We start from the raw sequence: 12,712 nt of genomic DNA, 5'->3' as shown, positions 1-12,712 counted from the left end.
TATGGTTGCCCCTATACTTTCATGTACTAGATGCATATGGAAGCTCTCTCTATTACTATTAGTGGACAATTTCTGAGTTTTGGACCTTAAGAAGCCTCTCGTGAAGTCTACTTACTGTGAAGCAAGAAAATGGTGCTCAGCCCACAACCAAACTTACATGGCATTTCACGAGACTAGCATAAAGTGCATTTTCTCAAGGTTAAATTAAAAAAAAGTAAACAAGCTAATAAAAGATTCGATTTCTAAAATATCTGCATTTGGATTGGTCTTTTTTTAAAAACAAGATTTTCATATACAATGTTATATAATAAAATAATACACAAACAAAAATAACTACAAAATACCTAAAATAACTTCAAAAACACCAAAAATACAAAAAAAAAAAACCTCAAAAACAGTTTCAAAAATAATCTCATCTATAGTAAAAAAAATTTCATCTACATTGTTACAGTAAAATATTTCAAAAATATACTTAAAAACAGCTAATCCAAACGGATATTTTTTAATTTAGAATTTCAAGTTAATAAAAAAAATTACAAGTTACGACGCTGTAAAAGTTTTTGAGCTTCATGCAATATATTATTCTTTTCATTGCGGTCACCTTGTCAATCTCTAAATCATTTCCAAAGCAATTAGAAATGAGATAACAGGAAAAAAGGGCAAAAATAAAAAAGAGAAAAGAAGTAAAATCCAGAAGGTGCGAAACAAAACGACGGCGTATTCTTCTCCAGAAAGGGCTCAGGTGGATTGAAGGTTTGTATGTCCCATCACCACCCTGCCCCCTCAGGCTTCAGCTCTGTCGCACTCCAAAGGTCAGCAGAAGCAAAAATAATTCCAAAAAAGGAAAAAAGAAAAAAGGATCGGCAAACCTTTTTGAGAGAAGAAGAGAAGGTAATGGCGGGCGGTTGTAGCATTAGAGCTATCTGGATCCTCAGCAGCCAAGATGCCGTCGTTTACTCCAGGTTATCATGCCACTCCGGAGCTCATAAAAATACAGCCTTTTTCATTTTCAGTTCGAATTTTCCTTTCTTTTTTCATTAAATTCAAGTATATAAATTTATGAACCTGACAAAGCAGGAGGTTTCCGGTGGTGGAGAGGCGGTGGCGGCTGGCTTGCGACAAAGAAAGCCAGTCTGCGGGTGCCACCGATAGTCTTAAGGTGGTCCCCTACCTTCCTACCGATTCTGAATTAGCAGCGGCTTTTATTGATCGCAAAAAGAGGTCTTTATTTTCTTTCAATTTTGTCATCTTAATTTTTGAAATTCATTTTTTTTATGCTGTCATTTGGAATGTATGTTTAATTGGTTAGTTTGGGAAGTTAAATAAGCTGATTTTTGTAGCTAGTTTAAGAATCTTCATTTTGTTGTAGGATGATCATTTTTATTCGTGGAACGTGAACTTTCTATTTCTGTACTTTCTGTAGTGTGATAAAGATTATATAATTTTTGTATAATGAAATGATATAGTAATGAACAGGAATTTGCTTGCTAAGAGAACAACATTTCTTTTCTTTTTTTGACAACGTTACTTTACTATCCTGAGGGTGAAAAGAATACTGCAGTAGCAGTGGGGAAAGTTGGGTTCACGCTGGTATACTGCCTCAGAAATGGTTGCTTTACAACTTCAGCTTATTCTATAGCATATTTATAGGGAGAATAATAGCTTAAAATCATGGTGTAAAAGAAATGTGCTTCATTGATAGATTTTTAGCTTAGAGTTACTCACATGGAGCCTAAAAGACGGTAAAGGAGGTTCCTGTTACCAATTGGTTGGGAAATGCAGCACCACTTCCTATGTTGAAAAGGTGGCAAGATTGTGCAGCGTGCTCACTGGCATCTGCTAACAACACCTTCTCGTTTTGGCATGTTTATTTACATGTTGCTGTATTATAGGTTTTAACTTATTTTGCTTTGGGGGAGAGGCTGTTTCTCCTTTTATTCATGCATCTTTGCGTGCTTCTTAGAAGTTGTATCCAGATTTTTAAGTATATTCGTTGTTTATCCTGTTACAAATTCTACGACGAAAATTGCTTATATAGGTAGATGTTCAATTATTCTCATTCTTTGTAATTTATGTTAAATTTGTTAAAAGCCAAAAAATTTCCAACCTCCATTTCATGTCATACTCCCCATGCTTGTACTTCAAGTGTTGCCATGTGTATGAAATTGGTACATCACTAACTTTCTCTATATCCCGTAGGGAAGGATCTGTTCGTGGATTTGGCATAAGGACAAGTCACTCTGTTAAAGGATCAGATTCATGGGTGGATGATCCTATCACACGTCACATAATAAGCCTAAGTATTGATAAAGAAGAGCAAGGAGAGAGTCATTTTATATGGCCCGTTATTCTACATGTAAAGGGCCCATTTTACCTTCTTGCACTGCCTTTGGTTGAGCCCCATCATCTAAAGACATATGCAAGGATGTGTAACCGGTCAGATTGTGGGAATACTATTGGCGAAGATGAGAATTTATCTTCTCTCTTGCTTGATCTTCCATCCATCACAGGGTATGGTAAGTTATTCACAATGTTGCACAAGTCATATTTCTGTTAAAAAGGAGAAACCGATCATATTTCCCACTGTTTCTCCTGAAAAAATTTTGGCGTATCATAAACCATGAATTGCCTTTTCTTTGTTGATATATATCCTTTTCCCTGATCTCTTTAAGAAAATAGCTGGGCAGTTGTGAGGAGTATGCCAAATCAATTTTCTTTCTCTATCTCTGAATTATGTTGTGTTCTTATTGTTCTCCTGAAGGTTGAATCTACTAATGAAGGAATAAAGAAACAACTATCTGCTAGGTTTCTTGTGTATTTAATATTCTCTTTCTTTTTTCTGATGACAGGGCATTTATGGTGGTACACACAATTGGTGACATTGTAACAGGAGATATTACAGAACCTGAAGTAGTTGCAAGTGCATCTCCCTCTGTAGGAGGGTTGTTGGATTCCCTGACTGGAAGCATAGGAATATCAGGTAGAGCAAAACCTGTTGCAACTCCAATTGCAGCATCCGCCACCTCAAGCACCTCTGTTAGTGGAACTCTAGCATCTGACGCTCCAAAAATTGGCTCAAGGTCCCTGGACAAAGATGCACTCCAGTCCTTTATCAGCAGTGCAATGCCCTTTGGTTGGTAATCTTTATTATGGTATTTCTCAACTCATAGTTTTAGTCAAGTTTGGGGTGTGGAATATGGGTTTTATTGTGGTTTAACTCTACAAATGACCTTGAGTTTCTTTTTTGCAGGTACACCAATGGACCTCAGTTATTCTAACATTTCTGCTATGAAGATGAATGGATTTTCTTCTGTCGATGTGCCTTCTGCAGATAGCAAGCAACCGGCATGGAAGCCTTATCTCTATAGGGGAAAGCAGAGGATACTCTTTACAATTCATGAGACTGTTCATGTTGCAATGTATGACCGAGACGAGATTCCTGACTCCATAACAGCATCTGGTCAAGTCAATTGTCGAGCAGAGTTAGAAGGATTACCTGATGTTTCCTTTCCCTTGACAGGTTTGGGTTCTGCTCATGTTGAGCTATTATCTTTCCATCCCTGTGCTCAAGTTCCAGAGCATGGTGGAGATAAGCATGCTGTAACATTTTCACCACCATTAGGAAACTTTCTGTTAATGCGTTATCAGGTATCTGATGGCATTAGACCTCCGGTAAAGGGGTTTTACCAGCTCTCAATGGTCTCTGAAAATGAAGGTGCCTTCTTGTTTAAGTTGCGCCTTATGGAGGGTTATAAAACGCCTTTATCATTGGAATTCTGTACAGTGACTATGCTTTTTCCTAGGAGAATGGTGGTTTCCTGTGACGGGACACCTTCTATAGGAACAGTCTTCAGTACGGAGCGCTCAGTTGAATGGAGAATTATAACCAGTGGACGAGGTGTTTCTGGAAAGAGCATTGAAGCAACATTTTCTGGAACTTTGAAGTTTGTTCCATGGCAGACTAAAAAACCACCATCCTCTGGGTCAGTGTTTGGGAGTATAGATGATGAAGATAGTGATTTTGAAACAGACTCGCCTAATAACATCGTAAATGTGGAGGATTTTCTTGCGGAGAAAATGAGCAAGGACCTTCAGGCAGTTGATCTGGAAGAACCATTCTGTTGGCAGGCATACAGTTATGCCAAAGTATGTTCTCTCTTGTTATTGCTATCTCTATCTGCAATCTCATTGCCGTAGACCTACCTTTGGTTGTGATTTTATATGTGATGAGTGGACTGCTTAAACATCTTAATTCTGAACAACTGTATCCTGTATGTTGTCTTCTCCCCAGTTCTGCATTTCCCTCTGCATTTTCTAAATCCCATAATGAAGATTTACCTTAAATCTTGATGGTTTCATTCCTAAACCAAAGTTTGACTCCTCTCTGGTCTGCCAATTAGACTTGTGGTTCCCTTAATGAATAAGAATTTTTGATTTTACAACTAGTGGACCTTGTTGGTGGTTACTACTTCTGATATTTTTGGATTCTTTTTCCGACGAATAGCTGTACATAGGTTCTACCCCATAATATAATCCTTAAGATTCTTATATTGAACAAATATACGTAATAGCAAAATTTGGTGTGGTACACTACATTGTGTCAAATTGGATTCAGCTTGTGAAGTATCAATCAGTGACCTTTTTTCAACTATGAATGCTTCTTCTACTATTTTCTACAGAAAGTAACCATAGCGCTAATAATTGGGTGCCCTTCCCAAATAAGTCCAATTTGGCATAAAAGTTAGTAAATAACAGATATTCATTCTTTATGTGGAACAATGATTTTCTCCGTAAAAATTGACTGCTATTTGGCTTAATTTACTGAAAGTTATGCATGTTAGTGGGCAAACCAAAATTTGCTGTTTGTGTTAGTTGGAAAGCTGCTCAAACAATTTGTCCTAAAAGCAAGTGTATACACACATTTCAAAAAGATTTGAGCACTTTTTCATGTGGCTGTAGGTGTCTTTCAAGATGGTCGGATCGACGTTATCTGGCATGTCCATTGATCCAAAATCTGTAAGTCCATATCCATTCTTAGCATGTCCACTCATCCTAAATCTGTAAGTCCATAGCCCTTCTTTTTTGTTCTTGTCTTGCCATGGAGAATCACTAAACCAGGTCTTTACACAACTTGCTTATGCTTGTATTTTGAATCCTTATGCCTCTGCCAACCCCCTCTCTCTCCAGTTCTCAGGCTGTTTACTTTAACTATTGACAATCATCTCAAACTCACCTGAATTGCAGTTACAATGTCTGTGCTGCAGTTGATTGCTCAACTGCTCTTCCACATTGTAAAGGAGAAAGATCGCCTGTAATGTTGTGCAATTGGAGTCACTCTTGACTGACTATGATCCACAAACAGTGTTTTGCTATAAATGCATAAGTGTATTAAAGCAGCATCTTTTTCTAATAAAAACTTTTAATATCTATACCCCCAAGAATGACAAACTCAGTCTCACCTTTTTATGTCCATCATGTTAGCTTTACATGAGAAACAACTGGAGGATATAAATGAAATTTTTTTATGCTTTCTTCTTCAAAATGTGGATTTTACAGTACAAACCAGCTATGAAACATTTTATTGTTTAACAGGGCAAAATAAGTTTCTCGTAAAAGTGTAAATCCAGCCACATGCAATCTCCCTTTAGACAAATTTTGGAATTCATCATACGGCAACTTTATTTGCTTACACAATTTAAAATTGTAAGGCTGTATGCCTATACTTGTTGATTGGTTCAATGTTTTTAAGATAGTTTCCTGCTGGCTTATAATGTTGCTTGCATTGTTTATTATTTATTTTATATGTTTTTTCCTAGAAGGGAAGGAGGGAAGAAAGAAGCGGGAAGGGATTAGTGAAATAAAATGATCGAAAGCTTAGTTTATGATGAGTAGGAAACCTTCGACCACCTGGCTATTGCTGTTTCTGATCCTTAGTTCTTAACCGGAGAGAGCATGAGGGACTTTCTAGTGCTCCATAGTGAAGGCTTGGGCAATAGTGTACCAAGTCCTTATAGAGAATCTTAGCCAAATTATTGACATATCTATTTCTCCCAGTCTTGGTCCTTGAAAATTCAGAGATTGTATCCCATGAATGAAACTTATCTAAGTCTGTGTTGCTTCTGTTAATCTTCCCTCAGCGGAATGTTTGGATTTCAAATTGTGTGTTTTTCATTACAAGTGGCCGTGCAGTTGTGAATTCTCATTAGCTCTGAGCTTTAATATGATACTAACTTGTTGCTTATGCCACATACAGGTTAGTATTTTCCCTGCTGTTAAAGCACCTGTAGAGTTATCGGCACAGGTATCTTTACCTTCCAAGTATTTGTCTGAAAATTCTTATAACCTTACATTAGGCAACAAATATTTGCTTGTTCACTTGAACTAACTCTAAACTGCTACTGGGAAACTGTGCTAATATTTCCTAAAACTTTTTTCGCTCAGAAATTTGTTGCTGGCAGTGTCATATGTCTTGTATTGGATGTTTTTCTGTACCTGCCTGCCTGTATTTGAGCCATAGATCATAGGAAAACCTATATGTATTTTACATTCAGAAACATAGGGATGTATGGTTGCAGTTTTTTGGTAGTTCTTGTACAGAAAGTAAAGCTTTTCTGGCAATTATTGTATGATGCTTCTGGCAATTATCATATGATGCAACAGGTTACATCAGGAGAGTATATTCTGTGGAATACATTAGGAAAATGTCCTGTTGCAGCCACACCTAAAGCCTAGAGGGTGAGAGGAAAATTATTGTCCAAATCCATCTGATGGCCCTGGAAGCTTGCTGCAGTTCAATTATTTTAGGATGTGAGATCTCGAGCTTCTTTGAGCCAAGGGACCTTCGCATGCTTCTGTGCGTCAATATAACCATAATTTACCTCTTGGAGATAAATTTATGGACGCGTATTGAAATCTCTTTGTGCTTGTGTCTGTGTGTTCGCCTCGTGTACATGTAAGCACCTCGCTCTTCTAACATGATTTTGTATTATTTGCTCTTATTTGTATTAATCAGCAAGGATCATCTTTTCTTCTACTTCCATGCTCACCTAGATACGCAATCTACTATTAGTTTGACCTAGTTATGTTATATATTTTGGTTAAATATCTATGGCTTGTCTGATCACCACTTAAATCTACTTTTAGTGTAGTCAAGGTCTTGAATGGTGTGAGTAAAATGAAACCGCTACTTCTTTCTTGTTGAGCTGGATAAATGTTGCGGAATACTTGATCAGTTCAGTAAAATCGATGCTGGATTAAGTTCTTCTTTTGAAATTTTAGCCCGGAAAAGTAAAGCACAGAAATTGAAAATAATCTAGCAAGAAGAAATACTAGTATCCAACAAAATAGGTAGTTAAAGAGTAACTAGAAGCATCAAATTTAGAAATGAATGATACAGTCTTGATTTCAAGAGTAGATATTTTATTAACTGGAAAATGGATTGATTATCGAGTTTGTACTGAACTTTTAGTTCTCAGGAAAGATATCTTTCTGGAAGGTTATTTTGTTAAATTGTTTTTAGAAAAATTTACTATAGCATCTTTATTAGTAACATGTGTCTGTGAGATGAAGAGGAACTAAAGGAAAAAACAGGAGATTTTGCACACTTATTGTGAGTTTTGGTGCACATTTTTTAAAGTTTCTAGTATGTAGGCTTCATTTTTATTTTATTTTATTTTTGGGTAGAAAGCAAGTTGTACAAAAAACATGTATATATATATAAGTTGCAAAGAGACTGAGGCCAAACGCTTTCATATCGTGGCCGTTTGCTTTTTGCAATTGGCCTCCAATAGCAGAAGCTTCAACAAAATAGTAGCGCTTTTACATTTGTTGCGCTACAATTTACAACTAAACTATGGACATTCATGAGAAGAGAGTATAATAAAACAAAATTTTACAACTTACTATAAATTCATGAACAAACTTGCTAATGCCTACCTCTAGAGGCAAAGCCAACGGATTCTCTCTGACTCCGTATTTGTTGGCTCAGGGTCTGTGCATTCAGACCGAAGAAAATCTATGAATTATCACAGAAACTTAAATTTCTCCTACGTCAATCTTGTTCCACATTTTCCCACCTTACTGACAATGCATGGCTTCCTTAGTTATGTATGTCATTCTTCTAATGCAATTCTAGATGAACGGTAGAGGTCATATGGAGCCCATAGGTAGTCCACCGTGCATGGCTTCCTGGAGTCCAATCTTAACCATGGCTTCCCCTTACCGCTCCAGTGCAATAGGCTAATCGGTCCAGGGTGAAGACTTCTACACTTGCCTTCAAAGTTATCACCGCCTAAACCATGTTGATTCCATCTATGATCCACTGCCTTAATATTGCCTGCAAATACGAGCAAAATTGGAGGCAAAGACCCCAGATGATAAATTTTCCTTTGCTTCTGTATGACCATCCACTCTTCAACCTTCTGTGTATAGCCCCCTTTTCTCCATTTATCAACATCAACCACCATTACACCTGTGTTGAAGTAGCAAGGTCTTCTTCCTTCAAAAGTTCTCGCCAGATTGACATCGGACCAAAATGTGTCCGTAAAATATGTCGTGAAATTTGCATGGCAGTACTCCGGCGCAGCTAGGACGCGGTCTCCCAAGTCCACACCCCACAGCTTTGCAATGTCGTCGACGACGATTATATCCGAGTCAACATAAATCACACGTTCCACATCCCTAGGGAGAATATCAGAAAGATAGATTCTTGCATAGTTCAGAGGTTGATCCAAGGCTTGTCTGATGGACTTGGAGATTTTTCCGCGAACAAGATTAGAATCGAAGTGATAGACTCTGAAAGTGAGGTAAGGGAAGGTGGATTTGATCAATGAGGATATCCCAGGCTCCAGACGAAGGGAAAGAAAGTGGAAGGAAACATTCTCAGGGCATGTCGAATGCTGTAAAATTGACAAAATGGCGGCAACCGCGCCGCGGATGTAGTTTATATCAAGGGGCATGACTATATGGATGTTATCTTTCTTGCTTGAGCTGCATCCGTTGCCATTGCGAAAAGCCGGTGCCTCCCGAAAGGAGAGGATGGCGGATGCAGGCTTAGGAACGAGGTTGACGCGAATGCCATTGGTGAAAGAGGTGGTGGTTGTGAGGGGTTGCAAGAGGAGGAGAGACAGGAGGCCAGCGAGGGAGATACAAGAGGTGTTGCAGCTCCAATTGGCCATCCTCCCCGATAGGCCAAAATTAGGTAGCTAAACTGTTTCCGCTATAAAGATTTTCTAGAGTTTTGGGTTTGATGAGGGAGGACGAAGAAATATACCATTGGAAAGTTCAGGTTCAAATTCGAGAGAGAAAGTTTAGGGAAGTCCAACGGTCGAAGGAGGACAATGAGCTGGGGAGAGCAGCTTGGGAGGCAAGGAAAAAAAATCGGGAAAGTGTGTTTGACTCGTCGATGTTCGTCTTATCTCCAAATGCCATTAATTTCATATCTTTTCTTTTTGCTGGCAAAGTAAATAGAATTCTCCGAAGACCGTTCCTCAATTTTCTTCAGCCAAATTTATTACCACTAGCTACTCCATCTGTCTTTGCTTTTTTTTTTTTTTTGGGGTGTCTTTGCTACTCCATCTGTCTTTGCATATCTGCTCTTTTAATTATTGGCAGCTTAATTGGAGATTTTTTTTTTCCATAGTACCATTGCGTCACGTTCTCTTACACTGCCAACAGATAGGATGCATCATAAGTATACGAATTATTAAAGTTCAGGGGAAAAATTGTCTACATCAAGACCACATATTAAACAGCTGCGACCCGTTTTCTTTGTCTTTCGACTTCTCTTACTATTATGTTATGTTAAAGCTTAATCGATCCTTGCACTAATCTGTGGTAGGTTTAGATGATGCCTCGAATTCGTTTTTCCGACAGAGACATAAAAAATTCAAGTCGGGTATCTGAGAAACACATCCTGCATTTCATTTCATTAGCATTTGCACGAAATCTGACAGCTGAGAAAGAAAAGATGCAAATTGCACGCCAAAATTCTTCTCGAATGCATGCTAGCGATTAGCTATTGCTGTTGTTAGCAGCTTAGTTCACCCTTTTTTGAGGTACGTAGGACCCCGAAAATCTGCTCTTCATGCCTGTAAGGAAAGAAATCGATGGCAATGGCCAATAACAGTAGTGATTTCTGTCTTTTCATAGACCAATACTAGAATTTATTAAAAAAAAAAAAAAAAAAAAACCCACTTGAGTTTAGCAAAGAATTAGAGAGACACAGTCTACTATTGACTGAAAAAGACAAGAAAGAAGAGATCCAACGTACAAAAGGCAAAAATCAGAACTCGAAGAAGAAAGAGATGGTAGCAAAGTTCTTTCTTTCACATAAGAAGCTCAAAAACATGAGCACTTTTCATCATCCCCACTACAAAAAAAATTGCAACCTCAAAATTTCTAGGCGTGACAAACATATAGTGGGGTGCAATATCATGATGAACCCACACCATCCCTTCTCCTTCCGCATCAGCCTCTCTCTCTCTCTCTCTCATGGACATGGCCTCATCTCCAAATTTTTTCCCCCACTACAATCTTTCTACATAAGTCAACCCCACATTGATTATCATAATTTACCACCCAATCCAATGACATTACCATGAATCACCCACTCCCCTAATTTAAAACAAAAAAAAGAAAAAAAAAAGAAAGAAAAAATTGTTACTAACTCTAAGAAAAGCCCCGGCCCCCTACTTTCCCTCCCTTTACTCTTTTGAACCTCTCCACATATCTACTGGTTGTTGGACCACCACCCTTTATCGCCACCACTTACAAGCTATTTCCGACGAGGCGTGAAAGTTTGAAACACGACGGTGCCTGCTGCTGGGAACTCGTCCACCGTGCAACTCCTGCATTTCATCCCCACTGGCTCCACTGCACTGGCAACCTTTGTCCATGCTTCATGACCAGTGCTGGTCGTCGCCACCGACATTGTTCCCGGCCGGAAAACTTGCACCACCTTCTTTAACACCTCCACAATAGCATTATGATCATCATAAATGGAACCAACAAACTCAAAACTTGCATAACTGAAACCATCCTCCGGGGTTACGTGGATGGTAGAGTAACGGTCATTATCAATTCCATTCATGGAATAGCCACATGGATCAAATGCAAAGTCGCAAATAAGTGCATTAGGATTAATATCCACAATCCCTGTTATCTCCGTCATCTCCTTTCCGGCTGTGTCGCCGTTTTTTCCGTCGTTTGGATGCCGGTAAAACTTACGAGCGAGAACACGATCCAGCTCCGTCATGCAAACTTCAACAGTGAAAATATCTTGATGGTCGCTCTCAAAGTTTTGCATCAACATGTGAGACTCATCACATGCAGAAAAAACATGCCATGAATGAGAAGACATCTTTGAAGGCATAACTGAGGCCTTCCTGTAACAAAGATGGCTTGGCAAACTCTCTTCCAAGTAGATAACTTCTTCCTTGAAGCTTGAATGAGGGTAAGGCTGAGCTTTGGGGAAAATGAAGCTACCTCTGGTGTACCTACACACACTCAAGGTGAGGCCAATATCGCAAGCCAAGTGCAGCAATGGACAGATGGATTTTAACAGCTGAGTAGTCCCACAAGTCTTGATGATGATCTTTGTAGGGTAAACGAAGAGACTCGATTCTGATAATACGTAGGCATCAAAATACTGGTTCCCCACAGCTGATACCACTGTGCATTGCACTGCATGCAACACCTCCTCTATTGACTCAAAATCCAGCTGCCGGAGACTGATTCCGTTCACCGGATCATCGCCGGAGAAATGAAGCTCTAGTCTCTTCTCAAACCCTTCAAATCCAGACATAGCCATTTTTATCTTACTAAACAAGATATATGAAAAGGGTTCGTTAATTAGTAAGAAATATTATTGAACTAGAACGGGAGTAGTGCAAGTAGAAAATTAGCAAATGAGTTGGTCTTGTCGACTACAGTTGCAAAGAGGGTAGTGGAGTGACAAAACGGATACAGGGCCACGAGTATATATAGAGAAAGAAGAGAGAGTTGATATGGGGAAATGGAGCAGATAGGAGAGACCATGCAATATTTGCAACGCATAAAATTAAAAGGGGTACTGAAGAGAGAGTGTGGGAGAATAAGAGTAAGAGGGGCATGCGGGTGAGGCAACCAAGAATAATGATTGTAAGCATAATGAATACAAGATGATGGTCATTTTTGTGTGTTGTGAGATCGTTCTCCAGACAGCTACATGAATTAGAATTCATTCCCACGCGCAATTTTCTTGTTCTACATCCTCAGATATGTATTATATATTTGATTCTAGCTATTCATCTTATCTACGACCCAAAAAAAAAAAAAAATTAGTCCCTTTTCCAACTGAACTTTTAACTAAACAGAGCAATTAGTTGTTACTAATAAGATTTCATTTGTAAATTAATGTTAATGCTTTTGTTAGTAGTACTTTATTTTGCCTTCTTGTAGCATGCATAGCACTTGTGATGGATTTTTGTCCTGTAACACAAGTATATGATTGAAGGGTTTGAATTGAATTTATTTGAGTAGTACTATAACAGTATAACTACCATAGTCTTTCTATTTTGACATCATGATTTCTTTGCATTTTAAAAGGTGGCATCACTTGTCGTATCAATATCTGCCCACTCTGGAGAAGAAAATGCATGCCACGAGATTCCTCTTTCTCTGGAGCAAGGAAACCAGGATCCTATACATTTCTTCTACTTAGTCATGATTTGGA

At 38.5% G+C, this 12,712-nt stretch overlaps 3 protein-coding genes across 4 annotated transcripts; 1 reads left to right on the top strand and 2 right to left on the bottom strand.

Annotated features, from left to right (window-relative positions):
• Positions 1-647: 647 nt before the first annotated feature.
• Positions 648-7,033, top strand: LOC113738175 (AP-5 complex subunit mu). Of its 2 annotated transcripts, XM_027265398.2 has the most exons (8): positions 648-962; positions 1,078-1,221; positions 2,200-2,511; positions 2,850-3,133; positions 3,251-4,146; positions 4,960-5,016; positions 6,254-6,301; positions 6,661-7,033. In XM_027265398.2, exons 1-8 carry the CDS (start codon positions 760-762, stop codon positions 6,730-6,732), a joined length of 2,016 nt encoding a protein of 671 aa, XP_027121199.1. In that variant the 5' UTR covers positions 648-759; the 3' UTR covers positions 6,733-7,033. The 2 variants fall into 2 exon arrangements, with proteins under 2 accessions (XP_027121199.1, XP_027121200.1); XM_027265399.2 differs by lacking the exon at positions 4,960-5,016.
• A 935-nt stretch (positions 7,034-7,968) lies between these two features.
• On the bottom strand, positions 7,969-9,385 carry LOC113736721 (probable galacturonosyltransferase-like 4). Its single transcript, XM_072084265.1, has one exon. The coding sequence runs from the start codon at positions 9,174-9,176 to the stop codon at positions 8,112-8,114; it is 1,065 nt and encodes a 354-aa protein (XP_071940366.1). The 5' UTR covers positions 9,177-9,385; the 3' UTR covers positions 7,969-8,111.
• A 922-nt stretch (positions 9,386-10,307) lies between these two features.
• On the bottom strand, positions 10,308-11,924 carry LOC113737803 (S-adenosylmethionine decarboxylase proenzyme 4). The gene has a single exon (XM_027264974.2). It carries the CDS (start codon positions 11,807-11,809, stop codon positions 10,775-10,777), a length of 1,035 nt encoding a protein of 344 aa, XP_027120775.1. The 5' UTR covers positions 11,810-11,924; the 3' UTR covers positions 10,308-10,774.
• Between the last annotated feature and the right edge of the window lie 788 nt (positions 11,925-12,712).

Source organism: Coffea arabica, chromosome 3e (genome assembly GCF_036785885.1).
Source record: "Coffea arabica cultivar ET-39 chromosome 3e, Coffea Arabica ET-39 HiFi, whole genome shotgun sequence".
NCBI lineage: Eukaryota > Viridiplantae > Streptophyta > Magnoliopsida > Gentianales > Rubiaceae > Coffea > Coffea arabica.
Note: the sequence above shows the minus strand (reverse complement) of the source record. Positions and strands in the feature narration are given on the sequence as shown.

Coding starts and splice junctions, on each gene's coding strand:
- LOC113738175 (XM_027265398.2), top strand. CDS start 760: ATGTCCCATCACCACCCTGCCCCCTCAGGCTTCAGCTCTGTCGCACTC. Junction 963..1,077: donor GATGCCGTCGTTTACTCCAG/GTTATCATGCCA, acceptor CTGACAAAGCAG/GAGGTTTCCGGTGGTGGAGA. Junction 5,017..6,253: donor TGTCCATTGATCCAAAATCT/GTAAGTCCATAT, acceptor TGCCACATACAG/GTTAGTATTTTCCCTGCTGT.
- LOC113736721 (XM_072084265.1), bottom strand. CDS start 9,176: ATGGCCAATTGGAGCTGCAACACCTCTTGTATCTCCCTCGCTGGCCTC.
- LOC113737803 (XM_027264974.2), bottom strand. CDS start 11,809: ATGGCTATGTCTGGATTTGAAGGGTTTGAGAAGAGACTAGAGCTTCAT.